General features: G+C 38.0%; 2 protein-coding genes and 1 long non-coding RNA gene across 3 annotated transcripts; all 3 read right to left on the reverse strand.

The window, feature by feature from the left end:
• Positions 1-2,400: 2,400 nt before the first annotated feature.
• LOC143877926 (uncharacterized) lies at positions 2,401-5,471 on the reverse strand. Its single transcript, XM_077380251.1, has 4 exons — positions 4,764-5,471; positions 3,779-3,874; positions 3,625-3,692; positions 2,401-2,675 (listed from the first exon to the last, which is right to left on the reverse strand). The coding sequence occupies exons 1-4, from the start codon at positions 5,382-5,384 to the stop codon at positions 2,546-2,548; spliced, it is 915 nt and encodes a 304-aa protein (XP_077236366.1). The 5' UTR covers positions 5,385-5,471; the 3' UTR covers positions 2,401-2,545.
• Positions 5,472-8,596: 3,125 nt separating this feature from the next.
• LOC143876419 (zinc finger BED domain-containing protein RICESLEEPER 1-like) lies at positions 8,597-9,423 on the reverse strand. The gene is made up of 2 exons (XM_077378114.1): positions 8,811-9,423; positions 8,597-8,715 (listed from the first exon to the last, which is right to left on the reverse strand). The coding sequence occupies exons 1-2, from the start codon at positions 9,421-9,423 to the stop codon at positions 8,597-8,599; spliced, it is 732 nt and encodes a 243-aa protein (XP_077234229.1).
• Positions 9,424-10,854: 1,431 nt separating this feature from the next.
• LOC143876836 (uncharacterized) lies at positions 10,855-13,307 on the reverse strand. Its single transcript, XR_013250482.1, has 3 exons — positions 13,119-13,307; positions 11,101-11,174; positions 10,855-10,993 (listed from the first exon to the last, which is right to left on the reverse strand). It is a non-coding gene; the product is annotated as an uncharacterized LOC143876836 (long non-coding RNA).
• Positions 13,308-16,502: the final 3,195 nt, after the last annotated feature.

A 16,502-nucleotide genomic window follows, 5' to 3' on the forward strand; every position in this document is an offset into this window, starting at 1 on the left:
AAGACAAAATCTGATGAGTTCAAGAAATTGAATCGATTTGACAGTCAAATTTTATTTATATGTTTCTTTCGTAATCATCTTGTGTTCCTATTCAATCATTCAAATATTCATACCATTTGATCATCCTTCGTACCATTTGGTCCCAACTATTTAATGACTTTAATTATCCATTAACTAACAAGCATGATAATGGGCGGAGCTACATGTAGCATAAGGCGGGCAGCTGCCCCTGTTGAGTTGGGCCAAACTTCTAATAGGCCCAACTCAATTGGGCCCAGCCTTATTTATAACCTGCCCCCTTATGTTTAAATCCTGGCGACGATCAACAGTTCATAAAAGTAGGGGACTAACCAGATCAAATCGGGTTCATGATTCAACATGACGAGAATCAATCAGTAAGTGGTTGGAAAAAAAAAACTTGAAAATAAAACAGCAACCCAAAATAGAGCTGTGATAAAACTTACAGCCCAACCAACCATGACCTAAGGTTCTAGGTGGGTGGAATGAGCTCCTTTTTTCTTAATTTTGTGAAATAGTTGTATTAAGAAAATAATAATATCCATGGAAAGGCTGAGTCAAACTCGCTCTTGCAAGATAATTGCTCGTAATCCAATCATAGTAAATACATGATAATCCAATTAAGAAGGGAAGTGATATGGTTGCCCCCATTTCTTCCTCAGGCCAGCACCCTCTGGTGGATTAACGAGACTACCTTTTTACACTACACGGGTGGCATAAAAGCTAAAAAAGGGTGAATATAACATTTTTCCGTGTGAAATACATGTATGCATACTGTAACGAGATATGGAAGGGACAGGGGGGCTAAACCTAACAAAATATGTATGTATTTGGAATATTTGTTTGCTTGCGACGTGGTCGGTGATTTGGAAAGAGATAAACTATAGAGTTTTTGAGGGGATAGCAAAATCTCCGTGTTGGGTTTACATAAAAATTATTGCACTACTGGGCGAGACGTCATCATCTTTCTGTTTTGTATCGGCCTTTTACCTACGGGAGGGGTGGAGGGAAGTTTGTTTTAGTAGGGATAATAGGCCTCGGATTGCTCAATGGTGGGAGCCTCCCTGTGGATTGCTTAAAATTAATTTTGATGGTTCGAGTCTTGAAAATCCGGGATAGCCGGGGTTGGAGGTGTGTTTCGTAATGATTGTGGTGGAGTTGTGTGGGCATATTCTGGCCCTCTGGGGATATGTAATGCTTCGGAGGCCGAAGTGAAGGCGGCTTATCAAGGTATCAAAAGGATTGATAGAGAGCATAGATAAAACTATTGTGGAGGGTGATTCACTCAATGTGGTTCAATGGTTAAGTAGGGCGGTGTTGCCTCTATGGAGATTTTCTTTTATTTTTGATAAAATAGAAGATTTAATCTCGGGTTTAAGTATTTTGTTTAATCATGTGCGAAGGTCTACTAATGGGAAGGCGGATGGTTTGGCTAGGGGTGGAGTTAGTCGTTTGAAGTTGGAGTGGTTTGATTTTCTTCCTTCGTGATAATTATTTTATAATTTTTCTTTCTTTTTTAGATTCCTGTATATTCAGGTGTGGTCCATCTCGGTCCCCCCTTTTCTTTTATTGATATATTTTCGCCATTTCAAAACAAAAATATGTATGTATTTTTACGAGATATGCTAGGGGAACTCAACCAAAGGCAAAGAGATAATTCACCCATCTGCACATTAAGACACGTGGCTATGTACAATGGTGTGCCCAAGAGAGCATAGTAATTTAACATACACTGATCACTTTCCTATTTTTTTTACGAATATCAAATCATTTTCTTATTGCACTATATATATATATATATTTTAGGCCCCTTTTTTACTTGGGGCAGCCCCCTCCGGTGTATCTATGTTCTTTTAACACTAGAGGAGGGGATGTCCCAAGTAAAAGAAATAGGGTATTATCCAATGTTCTTAAAGAAACAAATTGTGCAGTACATTTTTATAATTTGATTACATAAATATTTTTAATGTGCAGTTGGTATTAAGCTTACATTATACTAAATTTTAAATTAAAGCAATACTTTGAATGCACCAAATAACTGTCCAATTTATCACGATTCTTATAAAAAGTGTAGGGGAGACTAGTAGCAAGATGATCTCATCTCGACGAAAACAAACCATGATGCATTCCACATATGCCATACGTGCCTTTAGATCAAGGCAGCTGATCTAAGGGTGCATTATAAGTCAACACAAATGGGTTCATCGACTCATTGACAAGATTGAAGCGTGCAAAATCAACACAAATGGGTTCATCGACTCATTACAAGTCAGCAGATGAAAGTGGGATCAAGGGAGGTAGGCCAGACATATGATGGGCATCAATCTTCATGGACCCAATGTGGAAGTAGGTCCATGCCGTACATCAAAACAATGCTATATCTTACAAAATGCTCCCAACTATACTTAGAATGCATATACATTTTCGATGAAAATAATTATTAAACACTGGGTTAAAGAATTACATATTTAAAAAGCAACCACCAAACTCATATTAATTGCCATTAAAATCCAAACCAAGATCTTGGCTACAATGAAGATTTAGGAGAGCCCATTAAGAAGTTCTTTACAATGTCATTAAACCGAGTTGGATTTTCATTCTGGGGCACATGCGAGGTGTTCTTCATCACTTCCAATCTAACCTTCTCCCCAAGGGACCTGCATTTAGAATCCACCAAACACACAAATGCAATGTATCAATCGCGGGCCCACCACATAGCGACGTTAATTATGAATTAAGAAAGGGAAATGCTAGTGTAAAAAGAGTAGTCCTAGATGCATTAGAAAGGGGCGGCCTGGGTAAGAAAAGGGGGCTATATCGCTTCTCATTAACATATGCTCGTTGGCCCCACTTTTGGCTGTTTATCTGACATGTATGACTTTTGTCATTGAAAATGGAAGGTCAAAAAATACAGGTTATTTGAAGTTGGGATTTCATAATTGGCGACTTTTGGACTATAGAATACCCAAAGCAAGACCGATCACATGGACGGCCAGATCATTAAACTATGGGACCCACTACACTCAGTTGCCGTATCTCATTGTTCTACAATATGTGTATGTTGGGGCAGGGGTGTTCAATCGGTTATAACCGAACCGAAATAACTAAAATTTGATAACCGAAATAATTTCGGTTATCAAATTTTGAAAACCGAAACCGAACCGAATTTTACGAAAACTGAACCGATTAGAAATTCGGTTATTCTGTTATAACCGAATAGTGATAGAAAAAGACAAATAAAATCTATTTGGACTGTTTGATCAGAGGGCTATGATGAATATATTGAAACGGGTTTTTAGGCACAACCTATTGAAGTTGTGATAAAATCAAATGGACAGTTTGGATCATCCTACGGGGTGCCCATACACCATTTTTTTTTAAAATAATGTTTTTATTTTTGGTTAATTTCGGTTATTCGTTTAACCAAAAAATTTTCCCGAGATAACCATAACTGAGATAACCATAACTGAAACCGAATAACCGAATTAACCAAAAATAAAAACCGAAACCGAACCGAATTAGCAAAAAACCTAACCGAATAACCGAATCGATTCAGTTAAAACCGAATAATGAACACCCCTAGTCGGGGGAGAGAGAAAGACTTACTTCTTAAGCTCATAAGCCTTCTCCAAAGGAAATATCTTGTCATGCTCTCCCCATACGATTAGGACCTCCTACAATCATATGAAAAACATTAGTAAAAGCGGTCTCCCTCCAACAAAATTTCGTATGAGATAGAGTACAAAGATCTCTATTTTACCTGTTGGAGAGGAGAAATCTGAACATTGTCGTCCTTTCCAATGTCGAATCCCATGAGCAGTTCCAACTTCTGCTCTCTATTTTCCATGAAAAGGGTCTGCGCAGTAATTGCAAATTTAAAAATGCAAAGGCAAAAAATTATAGAAAACAGATGCCCAATTTTTCCTTGGTTTGGTGTATGAGTGGGCACCAAACTTGTGACCACCCTTACCAAAACCAAGGGTCATAAATATTTAAGGTAGAATCAACACGTAGGAACCACCAACAAGAAATGCCAGTTTAATCTCATCAGCCGGGCCCCACTATGCAACTTTGGCCTACTTGTCCAAAATTTGCCACCAACAGAACAATCTTAACCGTCTGTTGGGAGCCACGAGCCAATCCAGGACGGGGCCCACCAAAATGATGAAAAATTTATCTCTGCTGGGCTCAGCCATAGTAGCCCAAAATCCATACAAAATAACAATCTTGAGGATCCAATCGATGGCCTAGAATGTTCTATCACAGGACAATTTTAAATCTTGGGATCGTATCATCAGAGGGAGGATTTTTGGACTAATTACGGGGCTACCACCAGCGTTACGTCAGTACGATCAAGTTAGAGCCAAATCGATGAAAAATGATCACTACTGATATCAGCACTACAATATTTTGATAATTACACTAAATAATTTTGTCATTTATCTTTTAAACAGCTGTCGAAAGCTCTAAGAAGCTAATTAAAGCCGAAAAGCCAAGCTGAGTTCGCGTGATTATTAAAACATGGTAGTGCCAATATCAGTAACCAAAAGGAATGAGTGGATGCGGATGATTAAACAGTTTTCTCAAAAACTTACGGGGAGATAATTTTTTCGCCCCACTGTAGGATAATCGCCCCCAATTTAACGTGAATTATGCAGAATTTTAACGCTTTTTACGTCAAATCACGTTAACAGAGGGGCGTATTATCCTACAGTGGAGGTGAAAAAATCATCGCCCAAACTTACGTGGATAACGTCATTAAGAAGAAAATCCGGCACTCTCGACGGTGGCTTGAAAACGGAGAGCCGAAACAGAGTCCGTAACTGAGTCGGAGAACTCGGAAGCATCAGATCCTGAATATTCTCCACCTTGGCCCGTTCAAGAAGCTCCTCGTTATCTCTCCGATTCTTATTAATACCCGAACTCGCTATAACCACCTTCTCCACTCTTTCAGGATACATCCTTGCCAAATTATACGACACGAAACCTCCATAGCTCGTTCCGATAACGGAAAACCGCTCGATTCCAAGCTTTTCCATCAGTTTTCCGACCGAAACCGCCTGGAAAACCTCGGATCGTTCCTTTGAGAGGGTTGTGGATTTTCCGAAGAAGATAAGGTCTGGAACGTAGAGATCGAAATCGGAGGAAAGGGATTTGACCTGGTACCGCCATTGCCAGTAAGCGGACGGTCCGAATCCGTGGATTAGTATCAGAGGCGGTTTTCCGTGCGATTTGGGGGTCCAACAGTGCATGGTGGTTTCTCCTCCATCTATTGATATGGTTTTGGGTTCTAATCCGGCGGAGATGAATGACCGCCGGAGATAGTTGCCGTAGAAGGAGGTGAGGCTAAAACAGGAGGCTACCATCGAGAGGAATTTAGACAGAGAGAGAGGGCGTTTGGTACTAAAAGTTGGGGGTTTGGAATTTAAAAGGCTTTATTTTGTTTTGCTCTCGTGTACACCGTGGAAACAATATTTACCATTGATTCTGGAGGATACTACGGAAGTGCCACCTATACGTTTTAAATTGGAAAACGATACAATAACAACGCTTGTTTAGAGGTTGTTCATCTGTGTCTACCCTATTTAAAGAGAGTGGTACTTTTGTAATTAACAATTTATCCTTTAAAAAATGTCCCAGAGAGGTTACTGTCACGGGAATTCTTCACACACGTGTCTCGACAGAGAATTCTAGCGCTGAAGAACGCAACATAATTTGACCGGGCACGGCTCACGGCCGTTACTCCATTGGATCCATATGTCTGATCGGACACATTGGCTACTAATCTCACTTGATCGGATGATTCTAGCCATTGATCTAAATCTTAAGATCGGCCTAAAACAAATTTTAGGTCATTTTTAGCAAAAAATTGTTTTGCACCCATTTTACATAGAAAGAAAGTGAGCATAGGATTCACTGGCAAGAGATCCAAGGCACATGTGGCAATAGGCCGAACCTATGATCGCCGACAATATCTATGGACCACATTGTGACACACCTGGCAGTGGGTCCATAACTCGTTTTCTGACTCGATTAAATAATAGAGCGCTTAATATCTATGGACCAGACTGTGACACGCCTCAACTCTAACATGTTGTTTGGATGGCTAGGATCATTCGGTTAGGTTCCCAAGATGATCATCTCTTGCTTAATTTGCTAATCTCTATAATTAGTGCCTTCTGCAGTTTGAAACGCAAAGGAGGGTATCATGATAACATTTGGGGGAGGCATCCTTTTTGACAGAGTATTAATTATCACAGTAATGTGAAGTTGAATTTGGCTTGTGGGTTTGGTGGTTTCTTTGTGTGGATGACCTTCCCAGCTACCTCTTCACCAACCTTCCCTCCTAAAGTCCTTGCAAAGAGTTTGGTCTTTTTCAAAGAGCACTTCAGTTTTGTTTACAAGCTTGGAGTACAATGGGTTCTTGGCATGATCCTTACTATTTTTCTATTGAGGATATTATGAAAATGTGGGGTCACATGGAACAGGTTGGGTCTGTGTACCTACATGCGATCACTTTCACATTAATGTAAACCATTTGCATATGACTTGCACCCGAAATTGTGTGGGAGTGGTTGGGGGATATGAGGAAATTATCTACTCAGTTGGGAACCTGTAAAACCATCGATGTATATAATTGCCATTAATTTAAGGGTGGGCTGTGATTAGTTTATTGTTGAGGAATCCAACGGATGAACACCGAGTCAATCATACAAGAAATAGTAGATAAGAAACAAATAACAAAACGCACACATTGAGATTTTACATGGTTTAGACAATATGCCTACTGAACGAGAACATGATCTTCCACTATATATATGAGAAGTTAAAATTACATGATTAGAACAGGATTGACACAAAATCCAATAACTATAATCATTTGCTGGTGCTCTCAACTAAGATCGTACATAAGAGCAACCCAAGGGAAAACAACCCATTTATTTCTCATCACAAGAGAAAACCAAGAAAATACCCTATTCACATTCCTCCTCTCTCGCAAGGACCTGATTGTTTCACATGGTTTTGTGTCCGTGCTTAACAATGGAAAAGGAAAATGACCCTCTTCTTAAGGCTCAATTATGAGGTGAAATCACTCGGGGGAATGACGTGGCAACGAAGAAAGGGTTAGGAGGAAAGTAGAATTGAGAGAAAGAAAAGAGTAAATGTAGACCGTTTGACTTGTGTTTTTACATGGAAAGTTAAAATGGGTGCCACTATCATTAGTTTCCAATGCCATAAAAATCGCTTTCTGCTTTATACCATGAAGCCTTGTTTCTGTCATGTCAAATGCAAAAAGATGGTGGTTGTAGGTAGGGGTGGCAGTGGTTCGGTTTCGGCTCGGTTTGACCCCCAAACCGAATCGAACCGAACCATCCTACACTCCAAACCGAAACCGAACCGAACCGAAATTCTGAATGGCCAAACCGAACCAAACCGAACTGATTTGAGAATTTCGGTTTCGGTTTCTTTCGGGGTGTAAAATAATTGGCTCCTTTCCATTAAAAACATGAGGTGAAAATGGAGGGCCCACCCTATTAATGGATTTGGTTGGCATGGATGGTAATCACCTTATGAAAACATGGGTTTTGGTGGAAATTGTGAGCCCACTGATGGTATAAAATGATGGGCCCCATCATACGCATGGGTTTATATTGGGCCCTACCATATAGAAAACATGAGATGTAAAATGTGAGGCCTCCCATGCTATGGCTGTAAAATGATGTGCTCACCTTAACATCTGATGTAAAATGATAATTGATAAGCCCCACTTATGTTATGAATCAAGCATAAAAAAATATTGGCATTTGTTGAGCTGCCTTCAACAAAACACAACGATAGAATATACTACCTGAAAAATATTGCCATGATATCAAGGAAAGATTCTACCAATCTTCACAAGGTTACAGACATCCCCACAACTAAAAGAACCATTGTACACATCCAGAAATCCGAAAAGATGCAACCCACCCACATTTATGTAGCATGGCACACATACACTCTATTATCACAGCACTACTATATGATGACTAGTCATTACATACAAAAGAGAAAAGTCTAAAAAAGAGATGTACGAATTTCTTTTCCCACGTCAAGTCATAGACCGCAATTGGCTCTGGCATCAAGCAGCATACAAAATGGTGCAGCCATCAAATAAATCCTAATTACCCACTATATCAAATTTAGGGTGTAAATGGTGCAGACATCAAATAAGTAACTCCACATATATTGTTTCCATAAAAAGACAAAAAAGAGGGGTGGACATTATGGAAAACATAAAATAGATTCCTTTTATTTTTAGAGAAATTAAAATGTAACATTACATATGACTAAAATCATACGTCTTCCCCAGCCATTTCCTCATCCGTCCCTGTGAGAATGGTGACATGTATTGCATCTAGAACAACAGCACAACAGAAACAACACCAATAAGATGACTTAAGAAAAGAAGACGAACAAACATAAGTATGAACATAAACACTAACAAGTAGTTATTACTAATAAACACTCTTCCATCCCACCCATAACACATTCCATGTTGAAAAGATGCAACATTACTAATGCTTAAAATTACCTACCATCATCCAATCGTTGATTCATCATCCAATGATTCAATTAAATGACTATCATATTCACTATCAATTGTAGAAGCCGAGGTAATAGTTGAATATGCATCAATCGACCCGAGATGTGCGATCCCTATGAAAAATAAAGCATAAATATATCAAAAGAATTTACTTAGTTAAAAAATGATAAATCATAAAAAAACTTATTAAGTAAAGAAAAAACATTACCATTTCCTTTAGCCTTCAACCAATCTTGAGTATAAATTAAAGCTTCTACAGTACTTGGTTTCGAGCTACTCCTATACTCATCAAGAACTCGACCTCCTGTGCTAAATGCACTTTCAGAAGCAACAGTAGAGATCGGAATGGCTAGATCATCATGAGCAATTTGAGCAACTATTGGATACTTTCGACCATTTAATTTCCACCAAGACAATATATCAAAAGTACCATCTTCAATCCCTGCTCCAGGATGCACTTTTTCGTCCAAATAGAGTTCTAATTCAGATTTTTGTGGTGTCTCCTCGGTAGTTTCCATAACAAAAACAGCAAGTTTTGCCAAGTTGGAATTTGATGTCGAGGAAGTTGCAATCGATGTGGAAACATGCCATTGTGGAATTATATCATGTCTATCATATTTTTTCACGTATGCATCATAAAGACGAAATAATGCATTCTTCACATTCTCAATATTCATCTTTCTTTCCTCTGAATAAATTTCTCGAAAGAAGTATTGAATCAATTTCATTTTATATCGAGGATCTAAAATGGAAGCAATCCCCAATATAATGCTAGTAATTCCCCAATACTTCTCAAAATTTTCAAGCATTGACGTGGCCATGTTGCTAATGCAATTAACTTCACTAGTATTCCATTTCTTCAAAGCAAGATATATATCACAAATATCATTGAAATAGAGATTTGATGTGGGATATCGACAACCAGAAATCCTTCGTAACATCATAAAATAATTTCAAACAACCAACAATCATCTCTGCAAGATTCCATTCATATTCTGACGGTGCACAAGTGTACTTCGTATCAAATTCAGCCATACGATTAAAAGCTTCCTTGAATTTAAGAGTGTTAACAAGCATCAAGTATGTGGAATTCCATCTAGTAGGCACATCATAAAAAATGGAGCTTTTAGGAGACCGAACTTGATTTGTAATTTTTTTGAACCTCTCCAATCTAGCTTGTGAAGATTTAACAAACTTGATACTTTCACGAATATTGTGGATGCTTTCACGAAGATATCCTAAACCATCTTGAACAATGAGGTTTAAGATATGTGCACAACACCTAACATGAAGAAACTCTCCATTCGAGATAAGAGATTTCTTTGGGTGGAATACTTTCAACATCTCCCGAATGACAACATCATTAGTAGTACAATTATCCAAGGTGATACTAAAGACTTTATTATCAATGTTCCAATCATAAAGTTTAGCACTAATTGACTTAGAGATCTCTTCACCCGTGTGAGGAGTTTCAACATTTATGAAGTTAAAAATTTTCTTTTGAAGCTTCCAATCATTATCAATGAAATGACACGTTAAGCATAAGTAACCTTCCATGGTTCTTGAAGTCCACATATCCGATGTTAGACTTACTTTACAAGGAAGGTTCTCAAGTTCCTCATAAATGTTCTTCTTTTCAATTTCATACATTTTCAGACAATCTGCTTTCACAGTATTCCGAGTAACAACTTAAACATCGGCTGAAGATTTCTGAGAAAAATTCTAAAAAAAAAATGATCGGAAATAGAAAAGAGATATTCATGATAAATAACCATCCGAGTAAAATCATCACAGCTTATTTGTTGATTGAACTCAAAAAAACTAATATCAACACTCCCATCAATCTTTTTCTCCCCATTTTAAGAATCTGTTGGCCCACATCAAGCTTTTGTCTCTTGCTCTTTTTATAAGCAAAGCATGTCTTTAAATGGTTACTCAAACTACTAGTTCCAACTCTACTACTTCCTGCGTATTTTTTATTGCAATGTTTGCAATAAGCCCATTTAGACCCATCTTCCTTTTTTTCTTTCCTAAAATCGATCCACACTTTTGATCTCAAATTCAAGGAATTATCATAGGCACCTTTATCAGATATTGGAATATCATCTTCATCAACATTAATAGGCACATTCATTTCCACAGAATCAAAATGACTGTAACAAAAGAAAATAAACAGATTCTTCAAATGTATCTAAAAACTCTTATGTCATTCTACTTCTAAAACAACATAATAAGGTTCTAAAAAGTGAGATTATATACTTAGCCACTGGTTGGCTTGAAGATCCTTGATAAGATAGATTCCTTTTTTCCGGGCGGGGGATGCGAGCACGACGTGGGCTACGAACAACTTCCTGAGTAGTCTCAATTGGAGGACTTTGCGAACTCATCTTCCTACAAAGTTAGGAAAGGTTGAGCAAAAATTATTAGACTTACAATACTCTAAGAAGCTTCATTTACAGTTCTATACTTGTGAATTAGAGACAGGATAAGAATATTACCTTAGGCACGGATTGAAGATCGAGTAGGATTCAACTATGTCTTAGACACAAGTCTAGTTGTTAGATGTGCAGCCCTGGTAAAGCCAATATGAACACATAGAGTTAAAACGAGAATGCACCGGATTTTGCAATCCATAAAAAACATGTATCAGAATTACAAAAGAAAAGAGAAGTGACTAAAATAATCGGAAATTTACACAAACTTTCCTTTCTTTTTCTTTTATCTCTAATCTCTTTCGCCATGAAATTCACAGAATAGGAGAAGAAAACAAACAGAAAATTTGAACTTTGAACAACACTAATGTTCAATAATACGTACTCTAAAAAAGAAAAAAAGATAAAAAATTACTTTAAATATTCATAACATGACGAATATAGCAATTGCAGGTCATGCAGTGATCAAATGATTCTAGATTCATAACAGAATCAATGATATTGAGGCACATTGAAATTCAAATTAATTCTTAGGCAATCACGAGAGAGTCGTAATGAAAAATCGACATCTAAATTGGTAAGATACGAATATAAATCTGAATATTGTGTGAATAAATCAATTAACACTATGTTTAGATTGCGGATTAGCATTCACAGATGAAAAACAACAGTGAACCCGTACATTGAACACCCAAACATCAAAAGTTCCTACATTTTTTACACAAGAAAAAAGATGACCTGTACAAATCCTACACAATTTTTACTTAAAAGGGACCTTCAATTTATAATTATATCCCTGTAAATTAATCATTTTTTTAGAGCAAACCAGAAATCACTGTATTATGCAAAATAAAGAACAAAAAAAAAACATAGCCATTCAAAAAAAAAAAAAAAACAAAAAAATAAATAAATCAGAAATCACCTCCATCATTTTCAAAACACCCAAAACCAGAAATCACTGTATAATGCAAAATAAAGAACAAAAAAACATAACCATTCAAAAAAAAAAAGGAACAAAAAACACAAATTAAGAAATCACCTCCATAATTTTCAGAACACCCAAAACCAGAAATGAAAAAAAAAGGCAAAATTTACTGAAGCTCAAATGAATCAAAACAAAATATAAAAAACCAGAAAGGGAACTGTAATTTTCATTAAAAAGCAAAATAAACCCAAATTTAAAAAAAAGCAGAGATTCTCCAAATCTTCCCATTTTCTACAAGGTTCCAACCAAAATGGGGAAGAAAAAGACAAAACCTCATCCAATATCAAAAGCAAAAAAAAAGAAGAAGAACATTTTCTATCAGAACAAAACAAAGAAACAGAAAAGGAATGATACTTTCCTTCATGCAAAAAGCAAAATAAAGAAAAAGAGAACAAAACCCATTTGCAAAGACAGTGCAAAAACAGAACCCAATATTAGGAAAACTGAAAAAATTGGAAGAAAATCCAAACCTCTTCAAGTCTTCATTTTTCACAAGACCCAAAATAAGAAGCAAAGATAACTGTGAGTTTGTGATGTACAAATACTAACAAAAAAAGTACCTCTAAAATGCAGTCCTTGAATCCATGAAGGAAGAAAAGAATTTTAAAGTAAGAAAAAAAAAGAGGGTATACAAAACCCTAAAACCCAGATCCTTAATTTCTGTTTCTAGAGAGGACACGTTGAGTAGGTGGTAAAATGGTAAATATAATTAATATCTGAGGGTGAAAGAATTGACATTTTCCTCAGAGAAACGTGCAGAGAGAGCGAGAGAGAGTTCATTTTAAGCCTCGAAAATAGAGAAAGGGGGGCGAAATTGTAATTTTATCTGTTGCAGCAAAAAGCTGTGTTTTTTTGCAGGAAATGGAAACCTGTAAATTAATCATAATCATATCATATCCCTCAAAATAGTGGACGGAGAAAAAATAATCCAAGATAAGATTTTCCAACATAAATGTTTTTCTTGCAATCCAAACATGGCCCTTCTTCTTAAGTCCTTAAGGCCCTGTTTGATATGTAGGAATTGTTTGAAGAAGTTAAGAAAAGATTTCTTTTATCTAAAATTTCTTTTTTTTGTCCATTGCAAATAAAAAATACTAACTTGAACACCCTAGGAAGGAGGGAAAAGCTTCAACGAGGTGATGAGGGCAAAGGCAAAAGCTTGAGTGAGGAGAACACCCGAGATTTCGAGAAGGAATTGCAGACGAGGATTTCAGACTTTCACTGTTTCACAGAGAGGCAACAAGACTACAAGAGGAAGAATGACCTTTTTTTCCCCTATATCGTTGGGGTTTTCTCCACGACCTAATTTCTACGGTTCAGATGATCCTAATCGTAAGGGCTGAGGTGAAATAAGCGGTAATTAATCACACGTGTGTAATATGTGTAGAGAAGTAACCGAATGAAATAGGCACCCCCTGAATTTTAAAATGCCACCCCCATCAATATGTTTTGATACTTTTAGTGTTTCGGTTCGGCAAGGGTTCAAACCGAAACCGAACCGAACCGAACATCGGTTTGGTTCTACCGAACATCGGTTTGGTTCTACCGAACCGAAACCGAACCGAAATTTGAATCGGTTTGATTTACCCAAACCGAAACCGAATTATCGGTTCGGTTTCGGCCCGGTTCGGGCAATTTTGCCAGGCCTACTTGTAGGGTTGTAGTCACCTGAAATCAATGAAATGCTAAAGGAACAGAAAAACAGGACGATAATTCCTCCGTCATTGCTGTTGTTAATTTTCACTAGTGTTAATTTGAACGTTCCGGCAGCAACAGTACATGTGATACACATAAGGGTGTCAATTTTGGCTCGGGCTCAGAAGCTTGCTCGAGCTCGGCTTGGAAAAAGCTCGGCTCGAATCCTTAACAAGCCGAGCCAAGCCGGTTGGCCAGGCTCATTAAGGTTAATGAGCCGAGCCCGAGCTAGGCCAGGCTCGTTAAGAATTTAATATATTTAAAAATATATATATATATATATATATATATATATATATATATATATTATATATTAATATATACATTAAAAGGGTTGTCGAGGGAGTGAAAAGGGGAAGACAAAATATGTCACTTCTTTTTTGGAACCCCATTTGTTACTCGGACCACCCCCGTAGTGTAAAAAGAGTAGTCAAATTACACTAGATACGGTTGTACAGGGAAGATGAGGGGTGTGAACTTGATATAACCCGAGCTTGGTAAGGCTCGCGAGCCTGGCCGAGCCGAGCCAGCCGAGCTCGAGCCTCGTCTGAGCTTTTGAGCTTAACGAGCCGAGCCGAACCTGGCCAAGCTCGGCTTGGCTCGGCTAGTTTACACCCCTGGATACACATTTTTTGTGATTGGGATGGTTGATCTAATAGATCATCGTGACTCATTTTATCTAAATTTTACATTGGAGACTAATCTCGTTCACACAATGGATGCATGCAAACACTTCAATGAATAAAATTTTCTAAGCTAAGCCCTAAATATGCTTTTTTCTGATCAACCTGGATCAATTGGTTAGGAATTTAGATTCATTAAATCGCGATTGGATTGGGACAACGAACGTGATCGTTCTTTTGGCTATTTTTCTACTAGAATGACGATGCAAAATAGTCACTTGCGGGATCAATTGTAAAAAGCATGGGAACACATGTATATGAAATCACGACCATTCATCTTGTAAAACATGATGAGGCAAATAGATATCCTCTAAAAGGACTACAAAAATCAATGTTTTTTTGGAACCATAAACAAGCCTTATGTATCAAAGTGTTCTCAACTGCATTTGGCTAGAAACGTGATTATCCACTAATGGATCCCGCGGAGTCCAATAAACATTTTTTTAAGGAACATATCCGTTTGGATTTACAAAAAACTAGAAAAAAACTAAGACCTTGTTCGTTTTAGATTGTGACCACCGATTGTGAGCCCCAAACGGATTATTGGAACAGAAACTGACAAGGCCTACCAAAGAAGAGTGAAAGAACTGCTTTTTTCCCGTCAAACAATGGTTGAGGGCGTAGGGGTGTAAACGAGCCGAGCCGAGCTCAAAAGCTCGGCTCGGCTCGTTAAGCTCAAAAGCTCGGCTCGGGCTCGGTCAGGCTCGGCCAGGCTCGCGAGCCTTACCGAGCTCGGGTGATATTAAGTTCACACCCCTCGTCTTCCCTGGACAGCCCTATCTAGTGTAATTTGACTACTTCTTTTACACTATGGGGGGGGGGGGGGGGGGGTCCAAGTAACAAATGGGGTTCCAAAAATGAAGTGACATATTTTGCCTCCCCCTTTCACTCCATGGACAACCCTAGGGGTGGCCAGAACCTAACCAGAACCGAAGAACCGAACCGGAACCGAACTCTAAAAAAATACTTTTGGTCCGGTTCGGTTCCACTGATGAAGAACCGAACTTATTCGGTTCGGTTCCGGGTCTAATGTTCTCGGTTCGGTTCCGGAACCGAAGAACCGAACTTTGAATATATATATATATATATATATATATATATATAATATTTTTATATTTCTATTATACATATACTTAATAATATAAATTACTTATAATATTAATAAGTAATAGTTAATACTATTATTATAATAAGAAAGTAACTTATATTATAACTTTAATTAAAAGTTTTTATAAATTATAATTAATAATTAATAATTAGCCATTAGAACCGAAGAACCGGACCGGACCGAACCGATTATGTTCGGTCCGGTTCGGTTCGGTCCTACTGTGTACTACGGTTCGGTTCTTACGGTTCATGGAACCGAGAACCGAAAAAAAAGGGACCGAGAACCGAGAACCGAACCGGTTGGCCACCCCTAGACAACCCTTTTAGTGTATATATTAATATATAATATATATATTTAAATATATTAAATTCTTAACGAGCCTTAACGAGCCGAGCCGAGCCTGGCCTAAATCGGGCTCGGCTCGTTAAGCTTAACGAGCCTGGCGAGCTGGCTCGGCTCGGCTCGTTAAGGATTCGAGCCAAGCTTTTTTCGAGCCGAGCTCGAGTGAGCTTCCGAGCCTGGGCCAAAATTGACACCCTTAGTTGAGCGTGGAGAAATAGGTCTTTTAAAAAAAATTGTAAAGTCTATCGTGCCTTGTTGGCTGATCTAGCACCCAATTTCACCCCCTTTTATCTTCCTCTGAATTTGAATGAGGAGAAGAGGAAAAGAAGGGCGATGACATTTTCACCCCTCCTCCAGTACGCATTCGCGCCCCTTAAAATGTGAATAGTAGCTAACTTTAATGCTTTTTGACGTCAAATCACATTAAAAGAGGGGCGAATGCGAACTCAAGGAGGGTGAAAATATCATCGCCCAAAGAGGAAGTGTAAACTGAAGGATGCCCTTCCAAAAAATCAAATGAAAGGGCGCCCCCATTTACTTATCACCGAAGTCCATTTATGACCAACGTTTTAAATTTCGTCCAAAATCCGAAATTTCGGTCAAGACCGAAACCGAAACCGAAACCTGTAATTGGCGAAACGTACCAAATTTCGGT

This window comes from Tasmannia lanceolata, unplaced genomic scaffold (assembly GCF_043159265.1).
Source record: "Tasmannia lanceolata isolate RefF3 unplaced genomic scaffold, GAP_Taslan_0.1 ptg000005l, whole genome shotgun sequence".
Taxonomy (NCBI): domain Eukaryota; kingdom Viridiplantae; phylum Streptophyta; class Magnoliopsida; order Canellales; family Winteraceae; genus Tasmannia; species Tasmannia lanceolata.